At 36.1% G+C, this 23,863-nt stretch overlaps 1 protein-coding gene and 1 long non-coding RNA gene across 2 annotated transcripts; one reads left to right on the top strand and one right to left on the bottom strand.

The window, feature by feature from the left end:
* The first annotated feature begins 4,322 nt into the window (after window positions 1-4,322).
* LOC145951740 (uncharacterized) lies at window positions 4,323-10,057 on the top strand. The gene is made up of 3 exons (XR_014429639.1): window positions 4,323-4,637; window positions 9,051-9,125; window positions 9,479-10,057. It is a non-coding gene; the product is annotated as an uncharacterized LOC145951740 (long non-coding RNA).
* Window positions 10,058-18,332: 8,275 nt separating this feature from the next.
* On the bottom strand, window positions 18,333-18,863 carry LOC145952078 (uncharacterized). Its single transcript, XM_083064299.1, has one exon. It carries the CDS (start codon window positions 18,861-18,863, stop codon window positions 18,333-18,335), a length of 531 nt encoding a protein of 176 aa, XP_082920425.1.
* Window positions 18,864-23,863: the final 5,000 nt, after the last annotated feature.

Consider the following 23,863-nt stretch of genomic DNA (forward strand, 5'->3'; position numbering starts at 1 on the left):
ACAGGAATAGAACATCAAATAGACCTCATATCGGGTGCTAGTCTTCCTAATAGGCCCACCTATAGGATTAACCCTCAAGAAATCAAAGAGATACAATCTCAAGTTGATGACTTGTTGAAGAAGGGTTGGGTTCAAAAGAGCCTTAGCCCTTGTGTCGTCCCCGTTCTCTTGGTGCCCAAGAAAGATGAAAAATGGAGGATGTGCACTGATTTTAGGGTCATCAATAATATAACAATAAAATATAGGCACTCAATCCCCACTACTAGAAAAATTAATATTTATGACGAATTTTGTGACGGAAAAAATAGCATCGCTAATAGTGACGCATTTTGTGAGGGAATTTTAAGTTTTGTGACGGACAAGAATTTATTGACTTTTGTGACGGATTTTGTGACGGAATATATTCCGTCTCTAAAAATTCGTCACAAATTTCGTCACTAAAATGAAAAAATTTAGTGACGGATTGTTCCCTCTCAAAATTCCGTCACAAATAGGTTAAAATATTTTGTGAAAAAATTTGTGAAAAATTGTTCCCTCTCAAAATATTAAATTTTATTTATAAAACTTTTATATTTAAGAATTATGCATAATTAAAGAAAATATGTTAATTTTTTTTTAAAAAAATAATAAAATTAAAAATATTTTATTTCATTAAAGGACTGAAAAAATTATGAAATTCATTTAATTAAATAAAAAATTGTCAATTTTGAACATAAGAAACTAAGACATTCATTAAAAATATTTTTAAAAAATCTTGTGAAATAAAAAAAAAAGAATATTAATTTAATTTTGGCTTAATTACATTTTTTATCCCTCAAGTATTGTAATTGTGCAATTTTGATCCCTAAGATTTTAATTGGATAATTTTAGTCCCTAAAAGAATTGTAATTGTGCAATTTTAGTCCTTTAATTTTTAATTGAACAATTTTAGTCCCTCAAAAATCATAATTGTGCAATTTGAATCTCTCCCATTAAAAATTTAATAATTTTAAAATTTTAATATATATATATATATAATAATTTAAAATTATACAATTATTTGCTTATTTAAGTTAACATATACTATAATTTTTATTAATGTAACAAATGATATATATTTATTATTACTAAATAAATAAAATTTATATATTATTAATAATTTAATATTGCTAATAAATTAATATCAATAATATTTTTAGTATATTTATAGATAAATTGATAATTTGATAAATATAACTTAGTATATATTAATATACTTTTACAAAAATATAAATATAGTAGATAAGATATGTATATTTATATTTTTGTAAAAGTATATTAACATATAATAAGTTATATTTATACTTTTGCATAGTTTATTTGTTTCTCTCAGGGTTCTCTTAAGAACCCACAGAGTACTCTAATCCATACAATAAACATCTTACTCATATAATTGTCTCTTACAATTGCATTCCCTTATGGTGTGTTTGGATGAGTAATTTTACAAATTCAAGGAATTTGAAATTCTTGGTATTTGAATTACTCTGATTTCAATTTATATCATTGTTAAAATATTTTGTTTAGATAAGTCAATTCAATTTTTTTTAAATTTTAAATTGTTAATTTGGATATGATAATTTGATTCTATCATGATAAAATTGCTTTTAAAAATATATTTATATGTTGAGACTTTTAAATAAAATTTTATAAAAAAAATGTTAACCAATTTTTAAATATTTAATAATTTTAAAAATTAATTTAGATAATATTTAATAATTTTTAAAGTATTTTTTAATATTCAATAATTAAAAATATGAAGATATAAGATAAAATATATAAGTAAAATAAGGGGAAAAAATATGAGAAATTTCAAATTCTTACATTTTTGGGAGAATTTGAAATTCTATTATTTCAAAGAATTTGACAAATGCTTGGAATTCAAATTCTTTGTAAATTCTCCATCGAAACAAAGTATTTCACCTCAAAAATTTAAAATTCTTCAAACAAATGAATTACCCCATTAAAATTCCTCATCCAAACATACTCTTAGGTTTCTCATAGGAACCATAGAGATATTAAAATTATACATTTATATTTAAATATAAGAAAAACAACAAAAAGAACATGTATATCCAGAACGGCCCATTCTGAAAGTAGAACGGTCCGTTCTGAAACCAGAACGGTCCGTTCTGAAACCAGAACAGCGCGTTCTGGAATCAAATTTTAAGGTACAACAGCCACGTATGGAACGACCCGTTTCGCTTTAGTTTTAATAGGCTATTTGAGTATTTTAGAACGGCCCGTTCTACTTTGGGAACGGGCCGTTCTGTATTTGCGTATTGATCATAAATTTATGTGTTAGAACGGGGCGTTTCGATTTAATTTTAATAGGGTATTTTAGTAGTCTAGAACGGCCCGTTCCAGTTTGAGAACGGCCCGTTCTAGGCTATTTAAATATGTGATTATTTAATTTTTAGATCAAGTGAAAATATGTGACTAATTAACTATGTATGAAATGTGTAACTATTGACTTGTATATAAATAATAAGATTTATAAATATTAACCATTATTAGGCTCTAGATATCTATTTTATAAATATTAACCTTTATAGTTAGATATTAACCTCTACATCTCTAAACTCAGCCTTAATTAATGAAAATATATTTTTATTAATATTCTTAGGGATTTTTGATTTAGTTAGATGTTAAAAAATGCCTAATACAGTAACTTTATAAATTAATGTAGTGATTAAATATTTTGCGGTCACATATTATAATTTATTTTAGTAGAAAATCTACCTAGCAAAAAAAAAATTACTAGAAAATCTTGTGTTTAATTTTAATGTGTGCAAAATATTTTCATATGACAAAGAAAAAGTTTCCAAGACAATAAATTTCAAACAAATAGTCAATTTATCTCCTAGAATTGAGGATTTAGACAATTTTATAATTTGCCACACAATCTATTATATTTTTCATTTATTTCATTCATTGTCAATATAAATTTAATTATAACATTATTTCCAATTAAATTATTTTTATTTTCACTATTTTTTTCTTAAATTGTTATATGCATTATAATTTGTCACATACTATATTATATATTTTCATTTATAGTAAAAAATATGAATTTAAATTTTAACAAAAATATTCTTTTTTAGAATTTGTTTGACCTTTCTAGATTTGTTTTGATTTCAATTTCAATGTTTACTTAAATGAGTGATGAGTATCCTCGATTTCCATATTTCTTTTAGAATTAGGCTATAAATATAACAAAAAATTTAGAATTAGATTGATTTTCTGGATTTTATCTTCTGAATTTATTTATCTTGATTTCGTTTTCAATTTTTATATAATCGGGTGATAAATATGAATAAAAAATTATATATAGTTAGTTTTAATTTTTCTAAATTTATGTGTTGTTATATATATATATATATATATATATATATATATATATATTATTGATAAAAACTTAGATTAGGACAAAACACGATTTCATGTAAGATTAAAATAAATCATTTTAAGATTTTCTGTTAGATTATAAATCCACTATTTTATCTACAACACAAGTCCTCATTGAAGGATGATATAAAGTTGAGATGCTATTTAAAGTAAAGAATCAATTCTATAATTTATGATATATTATAAAAAAATATTATATATATATATTAATATTTTTTTTAATATATTTTAAATTTCACAATGAAGATAAAAACATATTTAACAATTACTTTGATCTCTTGACAATTTCACAATGTAAATAAGCTTGTTTAGTATGGGTGTTTATAATTTATTTTTATAAATTAATTGAAATAACTCAGTTTGTAAGTCTTTTTTTTTTATTCTTTTTACTTTTTTATCCTTATTATTTTTTATTCTTTTTAATTTAAAAACTACTTTATCTTTCCTGTCATTTTCTCATCCTCGTTATAAGAATTATTTCTTGACATTTTATAATTATCAATTAGCCTACAAGAAACTTCCAATTCAATTAGCTAGTTCACAAACTTATAATTTTTCAGTTCTTAACTAATAAGTTTTCAGTTTCCAATTTATAACTTATAAATTTTCAGTTAGTTTATGAGCCAATTTTACTAAAAACCTTTAATTAACTTTATAATTCTTGTAACTTTTTTTTTACAATATAACACTGCTTATTAAATAATTAGTAGCAAGTATTTTTTTTTTAATTATAGTCATTTTGTACTGGTTATCTAACTCTTGCTCGTATCAGTATATATAAATTTAATCCATTTAATTATAATATTATTTTTATTGTTCAATTACATTTTTCATTTTTGATTTTAATTATTTTTCATTTCCCGCCCTTTTTTTTTTATCAACTCAATCATTTTTCCCAAACCCTCTTCGAAATTGCGTGTAACCCTATTTTTCCCTTTCTCCCTTTCGTTCTCTTCGAAGTCAGCGAAGCGGGGTTTGCCCTTGAGGGTGAGGGACTTGACGCGAGTGAAACGCGAGGTCGCACGGTTGGGGGAGAAGGCGTAGCAGTTTCGGTCTCGCCGCGAGGTCAGGAAGTGGAGCACGTTTTCCAGGACGTTCTCCAGGACCTGGTCCGGGAAGGGGGTGTGGGGCTCCGACTGAGCGCAGGTTCGGCTCTTGGAGGTCGAGGATTCCGTAATTTCGGCGCCCTCACCCTCAGCCTCAGCCTGAGCCTGGTTCTCTCTCATTTCTTATTGATCTACTGTTTGCTTTGTGAGAGGTGTTAGAAATCTATAATTAAGCAAACTCAACAGCGCACCACTCTTCAAATTCTGAAAGTGAAAATTTCTTTCTCGCCTTCGCCTTCAAAATCTCGTCGTCCTCAAATTCCCGCTAACTGCATTGTTCTGTGCTTTAAATTTTGTAGGGTGAAGTGGGTTTTTGCAATGTCAGACAAAGGGGGAAAGGGCGCTTCGTTGTTAAACAAAGGGGGTATGTATTCATTTTCTGTCTTGCCCTGCATGTAAAGTTTCAATTTTCTCCCCTTGTTTGCTTTTCGGTATTTGATTTTCTCTTGTTGGGCATGAATTTTTTGTGAGTCTAGTCTGTTGGGTAAGCATGCACAAATACAGGGTTGGGTTTTGAGTCCTTTGACCTATGGGGTTGGGTTTTTAAAAAGTATTCAATTAAGGATAATCTTTTTATGTCTTTGGTAAGCACATCTAAGACTGAATTAAACAAATAAGAACTCAAGGTATTTCCCACTCATTGTTGGCATTTTCTGACAGAACATGGTGAGAAGCTGCACGAGTTAGAGTAATTTAAATGCGATTCTTAGGCTAGTAGTTGTGATGAATATGATGGTACTTGGCAGCTTGTAGACCCACTGAACTACAATCTTACAGAGTACAATAGTCACTGCAAATACTGATGTCGATGATCTCCCCACAGATACTGTAAGAGAGTCTACACTGTCCTTTACACAGGATCAACTGTATAATTTGAAAAGGAAAAAAAAAATTGATCACAGATACTGATAATTTGACTTGCAGTTTAATAAGGAGAGTGGTAATTTAATAGAGGAATTGAAATTAAGAGTTTCATATATCACTCTGACCTCACCTGAAGGAAGCTCTGAAGATGATGGAAAAAATTCCACTCAATCCTCTTCTGTGAGTCTCTTCTCTTCCCCTACCCTTCGTGGAAATCAGTGTGAAATTCCATGTTTATTCTTTGTTTTGAATTTCATAATTTTACGTACTTAGCCACGATGCCATATATTGTAACTTCACATAGCATTTGAAACAGAAAAGCTTGAGAAATCTGATTAAGGCGTTTTCTATGAGTCGCTTCAGTTGCTGGCATCATTCTTTGGTTTTGTGACAGCATTAGTTCCATCTTCCTGATGGACAAACTACTCATGTGGGCAGTACTTGCTGCATTTGGAGGAAACAACATATTGACAAAGCTAGAAAAATGTGATTGATTAGTAAAGACAAAATAAAAATGGAAATCAGTTAAACATTGAAACTCCTGATGTAGGACCCTTCTGATGGAAAATTTAAACATGTAACACCCCAATTTTCAAAAAGGTTATTATTATTATTAGATGGTATTTGGTCATAATTATTTTAATAATTATAGAGGAATATTATTTTGTACGTTTTAAATAATTATTATTTTGGACAATTATTTTGTACGTATTAAATAAGTATTTTTATTAGCATTTTTAAATAAATATTTATATGTTTTAAGAGAAGGTTGATTTTATATGATATTTTGTTATTAAAATTATATTATTATATTTAGGGTCAGAAATATATTATTATTATAGAGAAAAAAATATTTTATAATATACATGTATTTATTTTATTTAATTATTTTGAGGAAAATTAGAAGTGGGTTAGAAGAGAAGGAAAATGGGTTGGGTTGACCCAGTCCAATGGATTAATTTTAAGAAAGGAGTCAGGTGGTGTTAACCCTATCTGCCTCATTTGCGTTCTGAAGGGTTAGGGAAAAAAAAGAGGAGAAACAAAGAGCTCTAAGGAAGAGTACTCAGGAACGATCTTAGATCACACCAAGACCATTCATCTTCTGCTCATCCAGGTACGGGGGAGATGGGTTTCTTCATATGTGAATATAGGGGTCTTCGGGTAGTGAGGGCAATCCCTAAGTCCCTCTAGGAATTCTATTTAAAATTCTGAACGATTATCTGTGCAATCGATGTTCTAAATTCTTAATTCATTTGGAAGAACTTATTTCTTGAATTGTCTTTGAATTCCATTGGGGCTTTCTTGTTAATTCTTTATCCTTAAATTTGATGACTTGAATTTTATGTGTTAAGAAGAGTTTAGATTTTTTTTTTGTAAAACCAATGGAAACCAATTTTTGAGGCTTGAGATGTGTATGGATTGATTTGGAACATATGAAGAATATAAATGGAGTTAAACTGAACCAACGGGGTGTAGAAGTAGTGAAAATTGGTAAAAACCTTGTTGAAACTCGTAAAACGCATGTTTAATTTCATAGAGGGGAGTCTGGGCAGAGATTTGGGCGCTCAGCGCCAGTTTTGGGCGTCGGGCGTCGGGACCCCGACATACATTTGTAATTTTGCGATATCATTCTGTGTAGTTATCCAAATCGAGTGCCGTTTGTTGTTTAAAAAACTAGACATCTGGGGCTACCATTTAGACACAAGAATCGTGTAAAAATATTAATATTTGATCACGTTATGTGAGTTTCAATTTGAGCCTTCCAATCTGTGTGCGAACCACAACATCAATTTTTGTGATCCCTGAATGGTAACCTAAACGACTTTATTAGGATTTGTATTCTTCACTAAAGTTGTAGATATTGATGTTAGGATTCTAATGGAGTTGGGATCACTTAGAAAGGATATGTATATCTCGAGTTATGGTTAAATTATTAACTGAATGTCATAGATATTGTGATGTGTGTGAAGAATTATGTGAAATTTGTGATCTATGATGTTGATAACTTAATGATAGGTACCTAGAATGTGAGGATGATATTGCATGGATTGTTATTGACATGTGACGATGTTATATAATGGAGATGCATTAATTATGAGTTACGTGGGATGCATGAGTTGCATGAGACTTATGAGTTGCATGTGGTGCTTGAGAAGCCAGACGTGGCTATATTGCATTGGACCCTGGGCCCAGAGAGGGGTTGAGACAGGGGGGACCATGACGGGAGGCATTCCATGCGTGGGCCGTTGGGTGTTTAACTGCGCAGCTCACTGGCCACAGAGGGTTTAACGGTGGGTGGATTGCCTTTGCACGGGCCGCTGGGTGTTTAACCGTGCAACATACCGGCCCTGGAAGGGTGTGAGAACGGTATGCCCGCATTGGCAACAACTAAGGGAATTGACGAGGTACGCCCATTGTGCGGAGTGCCAAGTTGAGACTCTTAGGAGAGGAGATGTGTATGAGCATATAGTGAACATGTGTATGAAAGATTGTATGATTGAAAAAAAATGATGTTTGGTAATTATATGAGATGTATTTGTTGTTTATAGTTAATGATGATATTTTGGTGCACGGTGTGGGGTGGGAATTGGATAGCTCTATGTTCATATATGATGTTATCTATCTCTCACCGTCCTGTTTTTATGTGGTTTTCTTTTAGGTGAAGATGAAGGCACTCATAGTGTTGAGTTCTAAAGGAAAAGGGTTCTGCTCTGATAGGATGTGACATTGGGGCATGAATTTAGGATGCTTTAGTTATGAATTGTTATTTGTCGTTTGAGGAGACTTATTTTTAGGAGTTTTATATTCACCTTATATTTGTAAATTCTGGATCCCTTTCATTTTTCTTTAGAGACCTTGATAATTTTCTTTTAAGAGTAAAACTTTATTATTATTATTATTATTATTTCTATTTATTTCAAGACTTGTGAACCTATGAGTTTTTATTAAAATATGTGGACCCTTCTTGATGTTATATTTATTGAATTATTCTTATTGTTGTTACTTATCTATTATGGGGTAGAAGGGTGTCACAAAACATGTGCTGCATCAAAAATCAAATGTTTATAATAGATCTGGTATCTGGTTTCCTCTGTTCCATTTTTACTTTATATAAATTTATAGATGTTTTTCCTCAATTTTTAAATTGCATAAAACATCTAGCAGATTATGCACACTACAAATTTTGCCCATGACAGCAGTGTGGAAGAAAAATTATGCTCAAGTCTCAAGTTAGTTTGGCAAAGATTGATTATCTTGTGAAAGATACATAATTTTGACTGCTTGTGGGACTGTTTATAGCTTATACTTACAGACTGAATTTGAAGTAATTACTTTTGTATTTGTGACCCCCACTCATTTTTTTTAGGTTAAGAAAGTTATATTGTCTGCTTTTAGTTACATTCATATTTATAATGAATAACGAGTCTAACAGGCTGTCAGCAAAATCAATGGGTAGTAGTTGCTTCAGTTCTGTCTTCTTTGTTTGATTGATCATCTCTAAAACAGTGACCAATGTTGCACATTTGCACGTTATTCATTCATTGTTAACCATTTCGTACATTATAGCATTTACTGCGAGAGTTAAACTTCTCTACATGCCCATTTCTATTGTTTAGATTAGCCAGTCATGCTTAAACTAAATTTCCTTTTCTGAAGAGCCAGGCTTTACAAAACCTGAGGGAAGAAAGAGATGCCACTGCCAGACAAACGCGACAGCTGCAATAGGAACTGGTAATTGTTCTACACATTTCCCCACTTTGCACTTTTATCATAACAATTTGGTTAAGATTTTATTTGAAGTTATTCCAAATAGGGGGGTTCATGAGTCCAGTGTCCAGGTCAACCCGACAACCTGAATTGGGTTAGGTTGGTTTAGACCATTGGTTTAGTTTGGATTTTAAATTTGCAAATTTGATGATATGGATTTGGGGGTTTGGACACATGGAGAGGGAAAAGGAGGGTTCTAAGTCTACTACTGGCAAATTATCTAGGCTCTTTTGGCATGGTGGTTATGTCTATGATGCATGGTTTAGCTGTGCTTCTAATCAGGCACTTACTCACAAAATTATCATTGTTTGCATTAGTCTTTTTCCTCTAGAAGCAGAACCTTCTTTTGGACTTACATCTTTGGCGCATGCTGTGCAACAACAGTCTTCATCCCTTCTTTCCACAATTACAGAATCTGGTCATTCTTGGGCCTCATTATGACCACATACACTGCATGGTATATGACCATAGCTTCCCTTGTTCACGGATAGGTAAAGGAATCATTATTTACCAGCCTCAACAAATAGTATAAAACCAATTCATTTAATGAATGCTAACACATGTGGTATATTATTATATTTCTTATTGCATTCTGTATGTTTCTGAAGGTTGAGGGAGTGAAGCACTCAGGGCCAACCAAATTGGTTCTCTATTTCGTTGGGGCTACAAACATTCTCTACACTTTTGGTGGACATGCTGTTACAGTGTGAGGACTCAAAAGCTAAATCAAATTATTTTAGTTATAATTAAAGGGTTTCTTCTCGTAATACTATATAACATAATGTTTGAGAAATTAAAGAATATTATTGTCCTAGCTTTGTATTGGGATTTATAATTGAGTATATTGTCAGATAAAAAGTTTTATGACTTCATGCGCTATATAGATATGAATCTGACAGACATGTATTGATATTTATATATAGATATGTATTGACAGACATGTTTTATTTTAAAAATTAACCTGGTTAAAAAAAATACAATCTACAGCGGTTCTAAGCAAAAAGCGACTTAATTAGATGTATATGTGCATATCTAAGTCGGTTTTGAATAAAAACCGTCTTAGATGTGTGTATATACATCTAAGTCAGTTTTGATAAAAACCGACTTAGATGTATGTGCACATCTAAGACAGTTTTGTAAAAATCGACTTAGATGTATTTATACATCTAAGTCGATTTTTACATAACCGACGTAGATATGTTCATTCATCTACGACAGCCTTATCTAAGTCGGTTTTAAAACCGATGTAGATATGGCAAAATAACCGACTTAGAATACAATTCTTCTAGTAGTGATAGTGTTTGCTAAACAGGAATCTATAATTTTGCAGGTTGTGAAGAAGGGTGATACTATTTTTATTGGTCAATACCTGTTTACAGGAAGTGAAACAACCTTAGTGTGGCTAGAGGTAATTTAGTCTTGGATGGACTAGTTCTATCTTCTATGCTTGTGCAAATAGATCATTTTAATTATTTTGAAATTATAGGGTTTAGATAGGGAAAGTTTGTCACAGATGAATTTTTACACTATTGGACTACAGGAAAGGTCAACATTGAGCTCCCTACTTTACAAATTGGCCCTGCATGGTCAACATTGATCTTTCATAGTTGCTTGTACTCTATTCATGTTATTACATGTCTCCTTCTGGTTTGTTCAACTATAAATAATCTTAAATGTCATTTTCCTTCAATTATAAGCTGAGGCATTTTCTAAAGTTGAGAGAGGACCCTTATACCTATGCTTCACTAGTTTGCTTTATTACATTTTTACTCTATCATACATATATATGTTGTATTAGCATATTAAGTTTGTAGTAGCCACAACAACAACAGTAGTCTTAATAGAGTGTTAAAATCTGATTTGATCCAATAGCATTGCAGCAACTGATCCTAATAACCACAAATTGAGAAAACCAAGAACCAATAACCACAAAATATGACTGCATGTGAAAACTGAATTGCACCAATATATGCTATATGTGACACTGGTAATCGATTACAAGAAATGGGTAATCGATTACCAGAGAACCTTTTAATAAGTAAATTTCGAACATATGATTTTCATTGTCTGGTAATCGATTACATGTATAGGTAATCGATTACCAGACTCTTAAAATAATAGTTTCCTCATTAAAGACGCCCAGTTTGTGAGGGATTCAACCCAGTTAGTGACGGATTTTATCCGTCGCAAATTGTGACGGAATTATGGCGTCGCAAATTGTGACGGATTCTACTCAATAACAGGCATCACAGTTTGTGACGGATTTTCTTCATCGCAAATTGTGACGGATTCGTTCATCACAATTTGTGAGGGACTCACATACCTCTCAATCCCTCTCAAATTGCGAGGGGTTTAATCCCTCACAAATTGCGAGGGATTTAATCCCTCACAAATTGCGACGGATTTTTATTAATTTCTAAACATTTATTGTTAGAAATTAGTGACGGAAATTATACTGTTTGTGATGCCTTAATTCCGTCACTAATTGTGACGGAGAAAATAATCCGTCACTAAATATTTTGTGACGCCAAATTTTGTGACGGAATCAATTCCGTCACAAATTCTGTCACTAATTTATTTGTGACGGATTTTATGAAGATTAGTGACGGATTTGTTCCCTCTCTAATTTTAATTTTTCTAGTAATGCCCTAGGTTAGATGATATGTTAGATGAATTGCATGGAGCCATCATATTTTCCAAGATTGACCTTAAAAGTGGTTATCACCAAATTCGAATCAAAGAGGGTGATGAGTGGAAAACCACTTTTAAGACCAAATTTGGTTTGTATGAGTGGTTAGTGATGCCTTTTGGCCTCACTAATGCCCCTAGCACCTTCATGCGCCTAATGAATCATATTCTTAGGGAATTCATAGGAAAGTTTGTAGTCGTCTACTTTGATGACATTTTGGTGTATAGCAAAACCTTAGATGAACATCTTGGACATCTAAGGAAAGTCTTAATAATTCTTAGGGAAAACCACCTCTATGCCAACTTTGAGAAGTGTACATTTTTTAAAGACCAAGTCAAATTTTTGGGTTTCATAGTTTGCAAAGAGGGAGTTCATGTTGACCCCAAGAAAATAAAGGCCATCCAAGATTGGCCCACCCTAAAAAGTGTTGGAGATATTAGAAGCTTTCATGGTCTAGCTAGCTTCTATAGAAGATTTGTAAAAGACTTCTCCACACTTGCATCCCCTCTTAACGAGCTTGTTAAGAAGGATGTACCTTTCCTTTGGGGTGAAGCCCAAGAAAAAGCCTTTAAAATCCTAAAAGAGAAACTTAACAATGCACCCATCCTAGCCCTTCCAAATTTTGACCAAATCTTGAGCTAGAATGTGATGCATCTGGTCTTGGCATAGGTGTTTTGTTACTTCAAGGAGGCCACCCCATTGCCTACTTTAGTGAAAAACTCCATGGGGCCACCTTGAATTATCCCACCTATGACATGGAACTTTATGCCCTCATAAGAGCGCTCCAAGTTTGGGAGCACTACTTAGTAACTAAATAATTTGTTATACACACTGACCATGAGTCACTCGAGTATCTTAGAGGGAAAGGGAAATTAAATAAAAGGCATGCAAAGTGGGTGGAATATCTTGAAAAATTCCCCTACATCATCAAATATAAAAAAGGTAAGAGCAATGTAGTAGCCGATGCTCTTTCAAGAAGGCATATATTACTCTCCACCTTAGGAACACAAATACTTGGTTTTGATGATGTAAAGGAATTGTATGAGCTTGATTTAGACTTCCAATCCACTTATGCCAAATGTCTCCAAAAGCCTTTTGATGGATTCTATCTTCTTGAGGGGTATCTCTTTAGAATGGGCAAACTTTGCATATCCCAAGGAACCATTAGAAAGCTTTTGGTCAAAGAAAGCCATGAAGGGGGTCTCATGGGCCATTTTGGGGTTGACAAAACCCTAAGTTTCTTAAAAGAAAAATTTTATTGGCCACATATGATAATAGATGTCCAAAGGCATTGCTCTAAATGCATTACTTGTCTAAAGGCTAAATCAAGATTAATGCCTCATGGACTCTATACCTCCCTTCCCATAGCTAGCTCCCCTTGGGTAGATATTAGCATGGACTTTGTGCTTGGACTTCTAAGGACTCAAAGGGGATTTGACTCCATCTTTGTGGTAGTGGACCATTTTAGCAAAATGGCTCATTTCATACCATACCACAAAGTGGATGATGCTAGCTATATAGCTAAATTATTCTTTAGGGAAGTGGTCCGCTTGCATGGTCTACCCAAGACAATTGTGTCCGATAGGGATGCTAAGTTCCTTAGTCACTTTTGGAAAGTACTATGGGAAAAACTAGGAATAAAGCTCCTCTATTCTACTACTTGTCATCCCCAAACCGATGGCCAAACCGAAGTAGTAAATAGGTCCTTATCCACTTTGTTAAGGGTACTTCTCAAAAGGAATAAGAAAACTTGGGATGATTGTCTCCCTCACCTATAATTTTCATACAATAGAGTAGTTCATAAGACTACTAATCTTTCACCGTTTGAAGTTGTATATGGCTTTAACCCAATAACCTCTCTTGATCTACTACCCCTTCCTAATACTCCTTCCTTGTTTCACAAAGAAGGTGTATCTAGGGCAGATTTTATTAAGAAATATCATGAGAAGATCAAGAGTCAAATTGAAAATCAAACACAAAAATATGCCAAATACAACAACAAAGGAAGAAAGAAAATCACCTTTGAGGTTGGGGATTAGGTTTGGCTTCATTTGAGGAAGGATAGATTTCCCACTCAAAGGATGTCAAAACTAAACCCTAGGGGAGATGGACCATTCCAAGTCTTTTAAAAAATAAATGACAATGCATATAAATTAGATCTTCCTTCTGAGTATGGAATTAGCTCATCTTTTAATGTATGTGATCTCACACCATTTCTAGGAGCTGAGGATATGGATGAAGATCTTAATCTCAGGACAGATGCTTCTCAAGAAGGAGGGGATGATGGAGGACCATCTTTGAAGAACCATGTGGGCCCCATCACAAGGTCCATGGCTAGGAGAGTAGAAGAAGAGAAGGGAGCTCACCTACCAAAGAATACCCTCTTCATGGTCATAGAGTACTAATTACTCTCCTAAGTCTCATTAGTATAGGGTTTATTTATTTTACCCTTGTATTTTGGGGTATTTTAGTCATAGGATTTATTTTTACTTGTATTTTCCATTTTACCCTTGTATTATGGGGTGCCTTAGATTATAGGATTTTATTTTTTTTGGACTAGGGTATTTATTTAGGGCCTAGACGTATTTTTGGTGAACATTGATCTATTTTTGGACTTGGAAAGGCTTAGGCCCAAGTGGAGGGCACCTAGATTGCATGGTCTTATCATGCACCTAGTTGTAGCTTAGCCAAACCCAAAGATTCCATCCTTGGCCACCAAGTAGCATCTAGGGTTAATTTGGGTTTCATTTGAAGTGCATTTGGCATGCAAATTTCGGCCATACACTCCTAAATGCAACCCTAGATGCTCCCTCCCCTATAAATACCCTAAATCATGTACCTTGTAAATACTTTGGAATATATGAATTTGAGTGAGCATTTTTTTGCCTCAAATCATCTCCTTAGACACCTAGGTCACCACAACCTAGACCTTCCCTCTCCTTCCTTGAGTGAGTTTAGGGTTTATTGAGTGGCCTTCATCCCCACTTGGTGAAGTGAACCAACCTAGAACCACCTAGACACATTTCCCTTCCACTTCCTCCTATTCGCCCACCATAAACACCTCACGCCCATCATCCTTATTTCTCCACCCTTGAAGGAACATCCACCATTGAGGTCATCACCTTGGCCTTAGCAAGGAGCCTCTCTCCCACCATGGACGTCTTGGTCTCTCCCATAGTGGAAGGAGTCCATCATTGTGCATCTATGTGATAGGTACGATGTGGAGTACACCGTTAGGGAAGACTCGTAACAGCTTGGTAGAGTCCTTGGGGATAGTGCAGTTTGGATGTCTCAATTCCGCCCCTTTGTGAGCACGAGACGTAACTTGCGCAACTTCCCTATCCCAACCAGACCCTAGTAGTACATCCTTCTAGTTGAGAGTGTATGGGTGACTAGCTCCCTACTTGTACTCCTAGACTACCTTAGGTTTGTTATTTAAGCAGCACACCAATGATATATGATATGTTACTGGTGCCACATGCATGCATTTGTGAGTTGAGTCCATGGCATTATTACATAATAAGTGACTGTGTATGTGCTACTAATATATGTATGACTTGAGTTGTGCTTGATTAATGTGTGCTTTGTGCTGTGCTTTGTTATAATTTGTGTGTGTTGCCTGACCATTATTTTTACACCTTAACCTGAGTGAGATATTTCTCACTCCCCTATTTTTTCTATGTGTGTCTTCTATTGTGTTGTAGATGACCATCAATATGAGGATGTTGGTGATGAAGCTTAGGCTTCAGTTGGACATGCTCTGATAAGATATGTGACATCAGAGCGTAGTTAGGACTATTTTAGGATGTTATTTCCATTGAACTGTTTTGAAAACCTCAATTTCTTTCATTTGTAATTGTTGCATTGGAGATATTGTTTATGAGTTTATGAATGTGAATCCTCTACGTAAGATATTTGAGATTCTGATTTTATTTATGAAAGATTTTAATTATTCCTATTTATTGTGTAATTATGAATGTGGGGTAGAGGGTGTCACATTTAGTGGTATCAGAGCTTGGTTGATTCGAACCAGACGTGTCTGTTATGTGTTGATCATGATTCTGTTGTGTACTCTAACAATATTTTGCTTGTTGTTTGTGACACCCTTCTACCCCATAATAAATAAGTAACAACAATAAGAATAATTCAATAAATATAACATCAAGAAGGGTCCACATATTTTAATAAAAACTCATAGGTTCACAAGTCTTGAAATAAATAGAAATAATAATAATAATAATAATAAAGTTTTACTCTTAAAAGAAAATTATCAAGGTCTCTAAAGAAAAATGAAAGGAATCCAGAATTTACAAATATAAGGTGAATATAAAACTCTTAAAAATAAGTCTCCTCAAACGACAAATAACAATTCATAACTAAAGCATCCTAAATTCATGCCCCAATGCCACATCCTATCAGAGCAGAACCCTTTCCCTTTAGAACTCAACACTATGAGTGTCTTCATCTTCACCTAAAAGAAAACTACATAAAAACAGGACGGTGAGAGATAGATAACATCATATATGAACATAGAGCTACCCAATTCCCACCCCACACCGTGCACCAAAATATCATCATTAAATATAAACAACAAATACATCTCATATAATTACCAAACATCATTTTTCTTTTTTCAATCATACCAGCTTTCATATACATGCTCACTATATGCTCATACAGATCTCCTCTCCTAAGAGTCTCAACTTGGCACTCCGCACAATGGGCGTACCTCGTCAATTCCCTTAGTTGTTTCCAATGCGGGCATACCGTTCTCACACCCTCCCGGGGCCGGTATGTTGCACGGTTAAACACCCAGCGGCCCGTGCAAAGGCAATCCACCCACCGTTAAACCCTCTGTGGCCAGTGAGCTGCGCAGTTAAACACCCAACGGCCCACGCATGGAATGCCTCCCATCATGGTCCCCCCTGTCTCAACCCCTCTCTGGGCCCATGGTCCAATGCAATATAGCCACGTCTGGCTTCTCAAGCACCACATGCAACTTATAAGTCTCATGCAACTTATGCATCCCACGTAACTCATAATTAATGCATCTCCATTATATAACATCATCACATGTCAATAACAATCCATGCAATATCATCCTCACATGCTAGGTACCTATCATTAAGTTATCAACATCATAGATCACAAATTTCACGTAATTCTTCACACACATCACAATATCTATGACATTCAGTTAATAATTTAACCATAACTCGAGATATACATATCCTTTCTAAGTGATCCCAACTCCATTAGAATCCTAACATCAATATCTACAACTTTCATGAAGAACAAAAATCCTAATAAAGTCGTTTAGGTTACCATTCAGGGCTCACAAAAAAATTGATGTTGTGGTTCGCACACAGATTGGAAGGCTCAAATTGAAACTCACATAACTTGATCAAATATTAATATTTTTACACTATTCTTGTGTCTATATGGTAGCCCCAGATGTCTAGTTTCTAAAACAACAAACGGCACTCGATTTGGATAACTACACAGAAAGATATCGCAAAATTACAAACGTATGTCGGGGTCCCGACGCCCGACGCCCAAAACTGGCGCTGAGCGCCCAAATCTCTGCCCAGACTCCCCTTTGTGAAATTAAACCTGCGTTTTACGAGTTCCAACAAGGTTTTTACCAATTTTCACTACTTCTACACCCCGTTGGTTCAGTTTAACTCCATTTATATTCTTCATACATTCCAAATCAATCCATACACATCTCAAGCCTCAAAAATTGGTTTCCATTGGTTTTACAAAAAAAAAAATCTAAACTCTTCTTAACACATAAAATTCAAGTCATCAAATTTAAGGATAAAGAATTAACAAGAAAGCCCCAATGGAATTCAAAGACAATTCAAGAAATAAGTTCTTCCAAATGAATTAAGAATTTAGAACATCGATTGCACAGATAATCGTTCAGAATTTTAAATAGAGTTCCTAGAGGGACTTAGGGATTACCCTCACTACCCGAACGCCCCTATATTCACATATGAAGAAAACCCATCTCCCCCGTACCTTAAGGATGATGAACGAAGGCCAACAGAAGAACGACGGAGCAATCTGAACACTTTACGCCTTCCTTCAAGAATTTTCTCCTCTCCCCTCTTCTTTCAAGCGTCTGACGTTAAAATGAATATTAGGTAACTGACTACCCCCAAAACCCCTCTAATAATTCCGACTGGGCCAGACCCATACTCACCCGCCCATCCCCCTCTATTTAATTAAAATGGTAATTAAATAATTAAAAAAAAATAAAACAGTTTCAACTTCTATAATTATTTAAAATACTAATTTATTTTCTGCTCTCTAGAATATAAATATAAATAACTACTTGACTCAAGTTTCTCTCGTAAATATAATTATTATTATTTAGAATCTACTGCAATTTTATAAAATTACTAAATAAAATGATATAAATTATTTTCATAAAAATAGTAATTAATTAAAATTTAATTAATTTAAAATTTAGGATGTTACAACTCTCCCCTCCTAAAAGAAAATTCGTCCTCGAATTTACCTGAAGCAAACAATTCCGAGTAAGAATCCTTCATCTTCTCCTCAAGTTCCCAAGTAGCATTTTCCGGCGTTGCTCCACCCCAGATCACCTTAACCAAAGGAATTTCCTTACCTCGAAGTTGTTTCACCATTCGATCCTCAACTCTCACCGGTATGGTTTCTACTGTCAAGTTTTCCTTAACTTCAAGATGATCCGACTCAATCACATGCGAAGGATCATGGATGTATTTTCGAAGTTGAGAAACATGGAATACATTATGAAGATTTGACAAATGTGGAGGTAAAGCGATTTGATAAGCCACTGTACCGACTCTCTTAAGAATTTGATACGGACCGATGAAACGAGGTGTAAGCTTTTTAGACTTCAATGCTCTACCAACCCCAATCCACGGAGTGACTTTCAGGAATACATGATCTCCTTCTTTGAATTCTAAGTCCTTCCTCCTCTTATCAGCATAACTCTTTTGTCTACCCTGGGCTGTTCTCATTCTATCTTGAATTAACTTAACCTTCTCTGTGGTTTGTTGTACTACCTCCGGTCCTAAAACAAGATTATCTCCCGGCTCACACCAACACAAAGGTGTTCTACACCTCCTACCATATAGTGCTTCATAAGGTGCCATGCCTATGCTAGAATGAAAACTATTATTATATGTAAACTCTATCAAAGGTAAGAAGCTATCCCAACTACCCCCTTGATCTAACACGCAGGCTCTAAGTAAATCCTCTAATTACTGTATAGTTCTCTCAGTCTGACCGTCAGTTTGTGGGTGATAAGCTGAACTAAGTCTAAGCTGAGTCCCCAATGCTTGTTGCAAACTCTCCCAAAATCTAGAAGTAAACCTAGGGTCTCTATCTGAAACTATGCTAGATGGTACACCATGCAATCTCACAATTTCACTAATGTAAAGCTTAGCAAGTTTCTCTAGGGAATACTTAATATTAATAGGTAAGAAATGTGCACACTTGGTCAATCTATCTACAATCACCCAAATAGAATCGTGCCCTCCAACAGTCCTAGGCAAAGCAACTACAAAGTCCATGGAAATGCTATCCCACTTCCACTCTGGTATACTCAAGGGTTGAAGTAATCCTGAAGGTTTTTGGTGTTCTACCTTAGCCTTCTGGCATACTAGGCAAGCACTCGCAAACTCCTCTATGTCTCTCTTCATTCTAGGCCACCAAAACATCTTCTTCAAGTCTTGATACATTTTGGTTGAACCTGGATGGAAACTAAGTTTGCTTTTATGCCCCTCTTCAAGTATCAAACGCTTAAGGGTAGCCTCACTAGGTACACACACACGGTCACACTGTCGCTACCCGCCGAAACGGACCTTGGCATTCGCGACGATGGTCGGACTCTTTTTAAAGGTTTGAAAAATGATGGATTGTTAGAACGACTTATTCTCAAACTGAGACCTCATCGAACTAACAATTTTATTAAATGATTCACCAATCCATGTTAATCCCAAGCGGGACCCTCCATGGATTAGTGGTTTTCGCAAAAAGAAGGGTTCTTGGAGTCGCCACCAATGTTTTACTCAAAACATTGGAAAAAGGGATAAGGCAATTGATTTTCGCAAATCAACCTTGGCCATTACAACCAGAGTTGGGTAAGGGAGTCGGTTACGTGCGGGGAAGGTGTTAGCACCCCACAACGCCCCTTTCGGGTTCCCTATGACGGATTATTTCATAAATAACAGTGTAAAATTACTAAATTACCCCTATTTATTAGAAACGATTATAAGCGGAATATTTACATGATGAAAATTCTAAATATGCAATGCAACAATCAGAAAGCGGTAAAAGAAGGGATTTGGAAAAGAAACCTTTGAAGCGTGCTTTTATATATTTAAACAGACGTTAGGAGGCTTTTTGGCGCTCCTTCCCACTACACGCTCGCTCGTTCCTTCCCTAAAAATAATTTTTACTCCGGAAATCAAAGAGATTTCCCTTCGACTAGTTCGAATCCTCAAGCTAAATGCTCAGAACTCAAGAACTTCGTCGGATCGGCTCTCGGAGAGATTTCTAGGGCAGAACACTGCTCAAAAACCCCAGAATACTCAGCCAGAGGGTCCAAAAGTATGGAAAAAGTGTCCAAATGTGTGGAATGACGTCCAAATGACGTCCTATATATAGGAGTGAGGTGCAGTACGACCTCTGACATCAATACGGCCCGTACTGAAGTTTTGAACTACAGTACGGCCGTATTGAATTCAGTACGGCCGTACTGAAGTTCAAAAACTTCAGTACGGCCGTATTGGTTTCAGTACGGCCGTATTGTAGTTCAAATTGTTCAGTACGGCCGTACTGAACTTCTAGGAGGCCGTATTGAGCTCCAATCCTCCCACATCCTTATTTTAAGCTACTCTAAGACTTCTAAACCTATGAAGAATCATCCTAGGGTCTTCCAGGGTCTTCCAGGAGTCCTTTCGGCTGACTTTCCTTCGGTCTTCGAGAGTCTTCGAGTCTTATTTCCGACCTGGACAATTTTAGGGGTCTACAGCTGCCCCCCCTTTACTTAGTCAAACGGCTTTTTGGTGTACCGGTTGACAAGTAAAGGAGTTGACCCAATTGTCCGGGGAATAAGCCATCCTTCCGACTTGTAGTGTCTTCCGGTGGAAAATTGTTGAGTAGCCTCTCCAGGTTGAGTATTAGTCGTCGCCTCTCCAGGCTCGTGCATACCTCGGTGTTTCTGACAACCTCGGTAGCTGAGTACCGCCTCTCCAGGCTCTGCCTCTGTGTTTCTGACGACGTTAGCAGTTGCACACCTCCGTGTTTCTGACGACGTTGGTGGCTGAGTACCGCCTCTCCAGGCTCTGCCTCGGTGTTTCTGACAACCTTGGCAGTTGAGTTTGCCCTCTCTAGGGTCTGCGGTTTGCCCTCCCCGGGGTTGCATACCTCCGTGTTTCTGACGACGGGGTAGCTGAGTACCGCCTCTCCAGGCTCTGTCTCGGTGTTTCTGACAACCTTGACAGCTGAGTTTGCCCTCTCCAGGGTCTGCGGTTTGCCCTCCCCAGGGTTGCGTACCTCCGTGCTTCTAGTCACTTTGGTAGCGTGAGTTTGCCCTCTCCAGGGTCTGCGATTTGCCCTCCCCAGGGTCTGCCTCCGTGTTTCTGACGACGTTGGCAGTGTGAGTTTGCCTTCTCCAGGGATTTGTGATGATTTTGTCTCCACAGTCCACGATGCTGCTTCGACGGTTGTTTTTTGATTTTGGTGCCGCTGAGGGCTGGATAACGCAGGGATCCGTCTAGGGGATGTGCAGTTACTCATAGGTTCTTGTGTCCCAACTTTCCATTGCGTAGTTGGTGCCCACTGGGAAATTCTGATTCCGTGGGGATGCAGACACAAAGATGCTCTTCCTGAGGTGAGCGATGCCTTATGGTTGGCTGACGTCCTTTTGACGGTGGTGGAGTATCCCGGTTATCCTTATTCGGGTGACTCTTTTGATTTTCTGGTTTTGTTGCCTCTGCGTAGGCTGTTATCCGCTGGGGGATTCTGTTGTGATGATTTTGTCTCCACAGTCCACGATGCTGCTTCGACGGTTTTTTTTGATTTTGGTGCCGCTGAGGGCTGGATAACGCAGGGATCCGTCTAGGGGATGTGCAGTTACTCATAGGTTCTTGTGTCCCAACTTTCCATTGCGTAGTTGGTGCCCACTGGGAAATTCTGATTCCGCGGGGATGCAGACACAAAGATGCTCTTCCTGAGGTGAGCGATGCCTTATGATTGGCTGACGTCCTTTCGACGTTGGTGGAGTATCCCGGTTATCCTTATTCGGGTGACTTTTTTTTGATTTTCTGGTTTTGTTGCCTCTGCGTAGGCTGTTATCCGCTGGGGGATTCTGTCGTATTGATCTTGATTGGCCTCTTCTGTTCGGCGGATTATCTTGACGTTCGGTGTTTGGTTGAATACTGAATTCCGCTTGGGGAATGGGTATTGATTTTTTTGGATTTTCCTTTTTTTTTTGGAGGAGTGCCTCTGAGTAGGCGAATAGGGATTGTGGATCTTATGTATCCCAGAGTATTATTTAGAAAGCCTCTCCAGGCTTAGCTTCACTCGTCGCTTGAGTTGGAAACCTATCTTCCACTGAGGAAGTCTGAGTCCTTTGACTCGGATATTTTGTTTGGATGATCATGCTTCCATTGGGGAATCTTGCTGATCTTGCTCTGATAGCTTTCACTGGGAATTTGGCCCAAGAGTGCAAACTGAGATGTCTCTGGGGAGTATTATTTCGGCAAGCCTCTCCAGGCTCAGTTATTCTGTATGATTGTTGGATTTTCTGAATTTTTGCCTTTTTTGTCGATTTTCGGCTTTTTCTGTTTGATCTTTTTGGATTTTCCTTTTTTTGGAGGAGTGCCTCTGAGTAGGCGAATGGGGATTGAGGATCTTATGTATCCTAGAGTATTATTTAGAAAGCCTCTTCAGGCTTAGCTTCACTCGTCGCTCGAGTTGGAAAGCTATCTTCCACTGAGGAAGTCTAAGTCCTTTGACTCTGATATTTTGTTTGGATGATCATGCTTCCATAGGGGAATCTTGCTGATCTTGCCCTGATAGCTTTCACTGGGAATTCGGCCCAAGAGTGCAAGCTGAGATGTCTCTGGGGAGTATTATTTCGGCAAGCCTCTCCAGGCTCAGTTATTCTGTATGATGAGGGAGTATTATTTCGGCAAGCCTCTCCAGGCTCAGTTATTCTGTATGATGAGGGAGTATTATTTCGGCAAGCCTCTCCAGGCTCAGTTATTCTGTATGATGAGGGAGTATTATTTCGGCAAGCCTCTCCAGGCTCAATTATTCTGTACGATGGGGGAGTATTATTTCGGCAAGCCTCTCCAGGCTTAGTTATTCTGTATGATGAGGGAGTATTATTTCGGCAAGCCTCTCCAGGCTCAGTTATTCTGTATGATGCGGTTGATTTTCTGAATTTTTTCCTTTTTTGTCGTTTTTTGGCTTTTTCTGTTGACTGCTGTCATACACAAGCAATTTTTTTCTATTTTTCTATTTTATGCGATTGCCTCATGATAAGGTCTTTAAATGTGCAACTAAAGGCCAATACGGCTGTATCCATTTCAGTACGCCTGTATTGAGTTAAAAATTTGTTCATAACCCTAATTTTAGTACGGGCGTACTGAACATGGTTACGGGCGCATTGTTTTTTCTGAAGTTTGATTTTTTTTTATTTTTGGTTTTTTCAATAAACAGAGAATAAGTGATCTTCCAGTACACCTATCATCTGTATGCATGTATGCGGTATGATGCACCTAATTCTATTTGATTTATTTTTCAAAAGAATTAACCGATGCGTTTCTTTGTTTGGATTTTGCCATTCCTCTAGACGGGCTGTGCGCTGCCGATTTCTGTAACCGAGGAATGATGCGTGTTATATCGAGATTGGTGTCATCAACCCAGTGATCATTCCCTTCCTTTAGAAGATGTATCAACCCTCCTATTGACCACTATATCTCCATGTTTCCACTAGATTATTCTA

The sequence above is a fragment of the Cajanus cajan genome, chromosome 9, assembly GCF_000230855.2.
Source record: "Cajanus cajan strain Asha chromosome 9, NIPB_CcT2T_4, whole genome shotgun sequence".
Classification (NCBI taxonomy): domain Eukaryota; kingdom Viridiplantae; phylum Streptophyta; class Magnoliopsida; order Fabales; family Fabaceae; genus Cajanus; species Cajanus cajan.